At 42.5% G+C, this 9642-nt stretch overlaps 1 protein-coding gene across 2 annotated transcripts in view; it reads left to right on the forward strand.

Moving 5' to 3' along the window:
* TGFBR2 (transforming growth factor beta receptor 2) overlaps positions 1-9642 on the forward strand; it is an 88389-nt gene that overhangs the window by 42183 nt on the left and 36564 nt on the right. For both annotated transcript variants that reach the window (XM_025375661.1, XM_025375662.1), the window contains one exon: positions 2017-2207. In XM_025375661.1, coding sequence (XP_025231446.1) covers positions 2017-2207 — 191 coding nt within the window. The remainder of the gene's footprint in view (positions 1-2016; positions 2208-9642) is intronic.

Consider the following 9642-nt stretch of genomic DNA (forward strand, 5'->3'; position numbering starts at 1 on the left):
TCTCTAAGCAGCTAAGAGGTGGAAAACCAGAGGCTCTGGAAGAGCTGCCCAATAATTATAGAGCAGCTTTCTTTCATGGCTCACGGTTCCTTCTTTGGCCTCTGTAAGCATCATAAGGAAGAGGGACTATAACTTTCCCTGGGCACAGTGTACCTTCATTCTTCATTTTATTACCAAAACCAAAAACAACCTACACACACACACACACACACACACACACACACACAAAACTGGGGGGACAGGGAGGAAGGTATTCTTGTTCTAAGACTACAGCTGATTTGAAGACTGCCCAGTAGCTTTGGGGTTTAGGATGGGTAGATTTCTAAATATACGTGATTTGTTGTTTGATTATGCCAACTTTCATTTAGTTTCATTTGGTGTCCTGATAGCCACCCTCAACCAATTATTCTGCTTGTCACTCTTCCTGTCACAGCGGGGACCAACTTAGCAAAGCCTTGCTCCTCTTGTGTCTTTCGGAATTCTAGTTGAAGAGCCCTTGAGCCCCTTCGCAAGCAAACACATGTACCTCCACTAGAGTCAACTCTGGGCTGCATGAATGTCAACACTGGCACCATTCCTGCCTGGGCTGTCCTCACCCATACCCTTGCCTGTATCTCTTTGTCAACAGATTGTCCTTTAGTGTCCTTGACTTAAGCACTAAAAAGGAGGTATTGGTCAAAGTTGCTCTTTCTCTTATGGGGATGGCCCCACATCTTTTACAGGTGCAAGCTGTGTCTTAGCTGCTTCTTGCTTCTAGCCTGCCTTCCATTTTCCTTGCTGTGAGCAGTGAGCCTTTGTGCATGGGGCAGGGAGGATTAGGGGAAAATTGGTGAGCGAGTACATGCTCTCATTGGCTCATGTGTGCACTCAGAATCTTCATAGATGATTACTGTAGCAAAACTGACCGGTCCAAATTAGCCCTTCCTTCCACTCCCTCTCTAGACAGAATGCAATTCAAGACAGCAGGTATTTTGCATCTAAAAAGGACAGAGGTGAAAGGGAGGATGTCAGATTAACCTTGTTGGACAGTCATCCAAGATAGTATGTTCATGAGGGAGCAGAGGGAGCTGGATAGAGAGGTGATGCCCTTTTCCAAGAGAGCCAAAGTGTTCTTTTGTTCAATCATAATAGTGGGCATTAATCATGTTGTTTAAAAATCTAATGTACCCTGAGAGCCAACTGAGCATTTCCTAGGGAAATTCTGTGTGAGAAATTCTCTGAGCCCTGGGCTAAATTAGTCTTCAAATATGTGCTATGAAGGGATACTAAGTGTAAAAGTAGTTAGTTTATGACAGCATAAAATATTTCATTGAACTGTAAATGAAGAACACCCTGAAATCCTTTTCCGTTTCATGTATTTATTTATTTATTTTTCTGAATTGCTCCTTTCTGTAATTTGGGAAAGACTGCAATTCTTTATCTGGAATGTTTCTTCCCGTTTTTCTCAGCAGAACCAGCTGTTGACAAGGAGTATACCCTTTACACGCAATGCTCTGGGGCCCAGCAAACAAAAAAAGAGGAACTGTGACTATTTCCCCAGGCATGCTCTTTGAAAACAGTATAGCTAGACAGGACAGATTTTGCCAGTTAAACTAGGGGTGTGATGTGAGGTTTGCATTACATTCAGGATGGAAGATTTAAAATTATCCTGAGTACCTAGGAATGTTCTTTTTTTCCATGTCTTCCCCTTTAATGATTTAATTAAGACTTAAGTGTGTAAAATTCTTCACCAGGACTGCCCCCATGGAACGCTGTCTGCTCCAGGTGATTTTTATAACCACAAATGGGTTCCAAGAATAAACAAAGGAAAAACAGAAAAAGGTAGAAAAACATAGGAGACTATAGGACAGCCTGCGAATGCTGGAGAACAGGAACCAGCTGCCGTTGTTAGGAACAACTTCATGAAGGAAAAGTATTCCAGATTGCCTTTCTGACTGGAGCCAAATTATTCATTTATTCTCTTTCTCTTTCTCTCTCTCCCTCTCCCCTTGCTTCCAATGAATCTCTGCACTCTAGGAGAAAGAATGACGAGAACATAACACTAGAGACAGTTTGCCATGATCCCAAGCTCCCCTACCATGACTTTATTCTGGAAGATGCTGCTTCTCCAAAGTGCATTATGAAGGAAAAAAAAAAGCCTGGTGAGACTTTCTTCATGTGTTCCTGTAGCTCTGATGAGTGCAATGACAACATCATCTTCTCAGAAGGTGAGTTTTCTTCTCTTAAGGGTCTGGGATCTGACATCTGTGCCAATTTTTTGCATCCTTGGTCTACAGTGTCATAGAGCGTGTTCCTTCTGTGGTGGATTCCATACAGTGGATTAGGAGCCCATTCAGCTGGTGGAAAGATGGGCTTAGGGAGTAGCAGGGTTTGTTCTGGTTCTCATCAAATATGGTTGACTGGGGCTAACATTATTATTTGTCTTTGACAAATAGTTTCTTTCACCTAGAGCAGTGGTTCTCGAAGTGCAGCCCCTTGAGCAGCCAGCATGAGTATCACCTGGGAACCTGTTATAAATGCAGATTCTCAGGACCCACTAAATCAGAAACGTAGGGGGTGAATCACAGCTATCTGTATTTTAACAAGCCCTCCCAGTAATTTGGAGCAGCTAAAATTTGGTAATCATTGTTCTAAAGATTTGGATGGGGTTGTTTAATCTTCGAGGAGGACTTTCTTTATAACTGACGTTGTTTCTTGTACATAGTCCCAGGATTTGTCTTTAGGGTACTTGTCATCGATCCCATATGAGAGAAAAATTGAAATACAGAGAGGAAATAATGAGCTTACTCTTGGATAAAGGGTAAAATAAAAAGTTTACCCTTGAAGCCAGGAGAAGAGTAGATTAGATACTAGCCTTCATCTTTGAAGTTCAGCGTTTACTTGGCTTGAAAGGAAGGCATAGACTATTCCCTCAATTTTTAATAAGAAGAGTATTCAGTGGCTTAATTATAAAAGTATTATATGCTCTTCATCAAAAATTTCAAACAATCCAACAGTGTGTGAAAATTAAAAATGAAAGTACATTTCCCTCATCCCCTCACTCCCACTGCAACAGATCATCTGTATTGACAATGTATTAGATGCACACATGTCTCTATCATTCATTCATATTATCTTCCACTCTGTCCTCTCTCCCAATCACTGCCTCTCTTCCTTTCTCCTTCCCTGCTTTCATCCATCTGTCCATCCTTCCATCCATTCCATCCAGTCATCCATCTTTCAGTGCAACTATTTGATCATACTATATTATTTTGCAACGTTTTTTAAACCCAACCACTTTTACAATTCCTTCTAAACAAGATAGAACACATAGATATACTGTATATCTTTTAATTTAGTCTCAAATGTCCTATTATCTCCCATGGTGGATATTACCATGTCTCTGTTGATGGATTATCTTCCGTTTTTCCACTTAATGCTACATTGAATAGCTTTGTAAATATATCTCATGCATTTGTGCTAATATTTCTGCAAAGCAGATTGCCAGAAGTGAAATCTCTAGATTACAAGTATGTGTATTTTAAATTTGAATAAGCACTACTAAACTATTCTCCTCCCAGAAAGGATGTGAACATACGGATTTCCATGTACCTTCTCCAGCACTGGGGATGGATAAGTCTTTCCATTTTTACCGACGTGATAGTGTAAATAAATATTAATAGTACTCTCATGGTTCTAGGAATGTAAATTCAGGGAAGGGAAAGGTTAGTTTAGTCAACAATAGGTCTGATTTAATGAAAAAATCTTTTTGAAACACAAGTGCTGGCTCTACACCCTATCTCTGTGTCCGTGTGCATTCCACTTGGGAGAAGAGATGTGTCCTCATGTTTCGTGTTTGGTGCTCAGTAGCACTGCAGATCCAGCTTGTTCTCTTCCTGTGTCCTTCACCTACTGCCATTCTCCCTCTCTTCCTGTCCAGCTTCCCCCAGGCCAACTTCCCAGTGAACTGAAGGCAGGCATGCACATCTTGTCAGGGCAACACTTTCCAGGTTACTCTTCCTTCCTATGTTCTTGTCCTATAAATGGTCCATTTCTCTCCTTTTCTTTTATTTTAAGACGGAGTCTCACTCTGTCACCCAGGCTATAGTGCAATGGTGCAATCTTGGCTCACTGCAACCTCTGCCTCCCAGGTTCAAGTGATCCTCCTGCCTCAGCCTCCTGATTAGCTGAGACTGCAGGAGTGTGCCACCATGCCCAGCTAATTTTTGTATTTTTAGTCGAGACAGGTTTCACCATGTTGGTCAAGCTGGTCTCGAACTCCTAACTTCAGGTGGTCTACCCGCCTTGGACTCCCAAAGTGCTAGAATTACAGGCATGAGCCACTGTGCCTGGCCTCATGTTCTTTATGTGATTTGAGTTAGGACGGAAATCTAAATAGATTAAATCACACGAAACATGGTAGCACCTGATATTCTGACTTACCACGTCAGCTTTCTTCAAGTAGTTCACCTTTTAAAAGAAGGCCTAGCCTAAGCCAAAGGAATTAATCTCTAATAGCGGAATACCCAGGCACGTTTACTGGCATTGAAGAAACTTTTCTCTCCTTTTGTATACTGGCTTTTCTACAGTAGACAAGTTTATTTCCTCCAAAAGGACAAAAGTTGGTAAATGGCCTACAAGTTGGATCTATATTTTATTATTGAATATCTTTGTCAAAATATCTCATGTGTTTTATATTTTACTATAAGCCTTGTAGATATTAATGACTTCCATTTTCAGAGTATTTCAACTCACAGGTGATCATCATGGGCATCCCTCGTATTTTTCCTCTTACTCTCAGACTTTCTTATGAAGTGAGATAATAAGCATAAAGACAGTTTCTCACTGTACAGTACAGGAAGCCTTTCACAGCTGATGACTCAAATGTCTGAGTGATTTCAGAGTCTTCTAAAATGCTTCAGGAGGTGGGGGGCGGGGGCGGTGTTTGCTTTTTAAGCATTTCTCTTCTCTGTGGTGGGGTATTTCTTCCACCTCAAACAGCAGACATTAGGAGCAACATTTTGTATTCCATTTCTCCTCTTATTGCCACCATCTCTTCTTTATATTGAGGAATGAAAACTGTTTTGTTTTGTTTTTTTTTTTCTTGAGACAGAGTCTCACTCTGTCACCGAGGCTGGAGTGCAATGGTGCAATCTTGGCTCACTGCAACTTCCGCCTCCTGGGTTCAAGCGATTCTCTTGCCTCAGCCTCTCGAGTAGCTGGGATTGCAGGCGTCTGCCACCACGCCTGTCTCATTTTTGTATTTTTAGTAGAGACAGGGTTTCAACATGTTGGTCAGGCTGGTTGCAAACTCTTGACCTCAGATGATCCATCTGCCTTAGCCTCCCAAAGTGCTGGGATTATAGGCGTGAGCCACCGCACCTGGCCGGAATGAAAACTCTTAATGTTGATTTCTCTACTCCAAGTCCAACAAGGTAGTGAACACAAAAGCTATGACGTGCACTGTGGCTATATTATTAGTAGTATAGTACTCTTGCTGGCAAGTTCCTGATCTGCATCTACACAATGGATGATAATTATGTACATCTACCTTTTTTAATATGTAAGAAAAAAAAGGTTGAGCCACAAGATTTTCTTTTAAAGTATGGATCTTTATTTCTAGTGATACTATTAATGATAGTTAATATTCAGAGAAAACATGCTATTGCTATGCAGAGAGCTCAGCCCTTTCCAAGCATGACCTCATTTCATCTCATAGCCACCCCATGCGGGTAGGCACTGTTAATATCCCTATTTATGCATGAGAAAACCAGGCCTGGAGAAATTTAACACTTTGTCTATGATCGAACAACGAGTGAGTATCAAAGCTAGTTCTTCAGAGGACTGAGGTCATGGTTTTTAGAATGAAAGAGTTAAAGAAACTTTGCTGTTTTTTTCTTTAAACCGAGTACCTACCCTTAACCCTGGAATCCCTCTGTGGGGGCTAGTGCCAGTTCCCGTGCCTTCCTACAGTGACCAAGGGCAGGCATGAGTCAAGAAACAACTAGAATGGGGCTGGATCTGCACTGCACAACTGTTCTCTCATATTCATGCTTCCCTCCCAGTCTCTGAGGATTCCCTCCTGCCAAAACATTTTGTGTAGAATTCCAAGGAAATCAGAGTCTATCCCTGTACTAACCAACATATAAAATTCCAATTAGAAGAGAAGTTGTTTGGATTGGTCATGATGGATGGCCTGGTGACAGCTGTCAGTCAGATGAGACCTGATGGGCACCAGGACTGAAGGCAGCACAGGAGGTAGGAGAGGAAGGAATCCTGAGCAAATAGCCACCCTATTTACTTGCAGATGACATCCCCACTTTGCAAAGACATGATGTGGTTATTGATCTCTCACTGAACCTGTAAGAATCAAACACAGCAACTCAGTTTTTTTCATTTCATAAATGGTTTCCAAGTGCAGTGAGACATTTAATTTGCAGAACACTGAGCGAAGAGGTGATTTCTGCTGGTTTAGGTAAGAGAGAAGCAGTCTAGTGTCGTACTCAAGAATGAGCCAGATCTTCTGGATTTAAGGCTTATTCTACAACTTATTAGTTCTGCTGTGTTGGGCCAGTGACTTGACATCTCCATGCTTCAGTCTCTTCATCTGTAAAATGGAAATCCAAAGCAGGTGGGAGGTGTTGTGAGGATTGAGAAGATTAATGCATGTAAAGTGCTTGCAACATTGCCTGACATGTCACTGTTAGCTGTTAGCAGTAGTTGGGTTTTTTATAGAGGGCTGGTGACTTGTGCCTGTATGAATGCAGGAAACCAGGCCTGTGTAGCCTTAGGTCTGTTCTCACACTGAGGTTTTGTAGTTGAGTGCTGACTGTGGTGCATAAACCGAGCATTCGGATACCTACACATCACACCACAAGGTTTTGGAGGGGCTCACTCTGCTTTAATCCCTGTTTCATCCAGTTTCTCTTTTTCTCCACATGCCTTCACAGAGGCAAGGGGAGCATGCTGAGTCTAGAATTTCTAATCAAAGCTAACCACATCCCTGGCATTGTTGGATAATATTACAAATTAGGCACGTTGTTCCTGTTTTGACTCAGAATCACAGCAGGAAGCAGCTAAATAAAACTGAAACAACTCACAAGTGCCTTTCACATCAGTGATTAGGGTAATCACAGTTCTGTACTTGCCAAAGGGATTCATTCCCTCTTCATTTTTTCCATGGAAAGCTTGCTTTGGGCCACAAGGCCTTCTCTTTGAATGACTGCACCATTATTGGCCAAGTAGTAATAACCTACGCTAAGACTACACAAGCCAAGGCGAGTCAACATCCATAATTGATCCAATAACTTGACCAACGGATAAATGGTACCTGTGGGTTGTTGTGGGATATAAGGAGATGATGCTTGGGAGCGCCCAGCACAGTGGCTGGCATACAGTAGGTGCATCCTTTCTTACTCCTTCTTACCCTGATTAAGGAGAACACTCTATACCAAGGCACATACCTCTTCTGAATGGTATAAACGGTTGCTACTGAAATTGTCTAGACCAGCAGCAGCAGGATCACCAGGGAGCTTATTAGAACTGCCAACCTTGGGCCCTCCGGGGCCTGTTGCATCAGCATCTGCCTATAACAAGGCCCTCAGTGATTTGTTTGCACACTGAAGTGTGAGAAGCACTGGTGTGAACTCACCAGGCAGGGATGGAACCAGAGATGGAGGTCTTATTAACTTCATGCTAGTAACTCCCTGAGCGAATGGGCCCATGAGGAATAAATTTGGTTTAAAGCCTGGTCATTTGGAAATGAGCTCAATATACTTTACTCAGTCAGCTTGTGTAACAGAACTCTCCAGTGGCATGTGGGTGTTTTTCAGCAGTGACAATAAGGTTTATTTTTTAAATATACTCCACAGACGTTGTTCTGGTGTGGATCTTAATGTGGAGAAAATCAGACATCTTTTCAGCAGGCATTTCTTTTGTTTCTATGATCATGTTCATGTTAGTTTATAGTATTTGTATTAGTTTATCTGTGGGACTGTCCCTTAATATTTCCCAAAGCAAGAAGACATTTGTGAATGTTTTCAAGATGCATTGTACAAGATACTGTTTTGAATTGGATCTACAGAGGAGGTGTTTGGTGGCCTTGGAAAGCCCTGGAGAGTAATAGTGTGGTGCTAAGAAGAGTTGGTCTGAATCAGTTCATTCCTGGGTTGTTTGCTAAGACTATCTGCTGAAGGTGGGTACATGGAAAACAAGATGGTAAGCCAAGGAGGATGAAGGGAGGCATGCTGCTGGACCACTTCCAGCTCCCAAATGTCTGGATCTTGGCCATCCTGCTTTTCCTGCTAACTTAGAACTGAACTGCTTATTCTAGAAAATGAGAGGCACTGGGGCCACGTAGGAAAGGACCCAAGTCCTGGACTTTCAGTAGTTTGTTTGCAGGAACAGGGTCCCACCCCTTTTCCAATTGAAATGTAGGCAAGGTGGTGGCAAGCCCGTGGCCTAGGCTGTGGGAACTCATAGAACAACCATAGTGATGATTGCTGCCTTAGATTGCAGCCTACTCTGAATATGTGCACCTGTGCTAACTACTTTCAGGTGTGTTGTCTTGTTTCATAGAATCATTACATTTCTATGATGAAGTGAAACCTGTGAATTGGCTCCTCCAGACTTTTCATTTTAATGACAAAAAAGTGGGTCTCCAGAGAGGAGCTGGGATTTTCCAAGATCTCATAGTTTGTTCCTCACTTTTTGTCCATAGGAGAGTCATAGAAGAACCAGATAATCTTGTCTCTTGTAGAAGGAATAGCCTTACCCTTCCACATTCCCGTGGTGGTGGCGTGTTTGCTTTTTAGCAGTCTTAACCCGTGGGAGGCTGCACACCTTACGTAAGAGGCTACCTGTTCTGTTTGCTGAACAGCAGCCCAGACCCACCACTCAGCATGTCCTTGGCAAGAAGCACAACCTCAGGCTGACACTGTTTCCATGTCCATGAGAAACGGTGTGTATAAACGATGACCAGTTAGATGCTCATCTGTTGGGAAGACAACAGAGGACAGGGCTGAGCGCATGGCTTCCCTGCTGAGATTACCTGTGTTCAGATCCTAGCTCAGCCTTGTATAAGCTCTTGGTTCTTGGGAGAACTACTTCACCTGTTTTCCTCTCTGAAAAATGGGAGTAGAAATAATGAATACTTTTAATAGGATTATTTTGAGGATAAATGTATTTATTTATGTAGAGAACTTGGCACGGCACAGAGCAAGCACTTAATAAATTTTGACTGTAAATAGTTATTACTGTTCCACTAGATTCAAATTTCTTATCTTTGGCTTTAGCCAGATGAGTGAGGAGCTTTGTACTAAAGTCATGTATTCTCCTCCTCCCTGAAAATTCCTCCACCTGAGTCCTATTGAGGTGCTCTCCATTATAAGAGTCCTGTGAATCAATGTGATCTGTTTACTGTAAAGAATGCGGAGGATGCGGTTCACTGCATTGTTTTGTTATCTTCATGAGGAAGCCAGGAGACATTTATTTTGGCTGTTTTAGAAAGGTGTTCTCCTCGGCCGGGCGCGGTGGCTCAAGCCTGTAATCCCAGCACTTTGGGAGGCCGAGACGGGCGGATCACGAGGTCAGGAGATCGAGACCATCCTGGCTAACACGGTGAAACCCCGTCTCTACTAAGAAATACAAAAAACTAGCCGGGCG

Source organism: Theropithecus gelada, chromosome 2, assembly GCF_003255815.1.
Source record: "Theropithecus gelada isolate Dixy chromosome 2, Tgel_1.0, whole genome shotgun sequence".
Classification (NCBI taxonomy): Eukaryota; Metazoa; Chordata; class Mammalia; order Primates; family Cercopithecidae; genus Theropithecus; species Theropithecus gelada.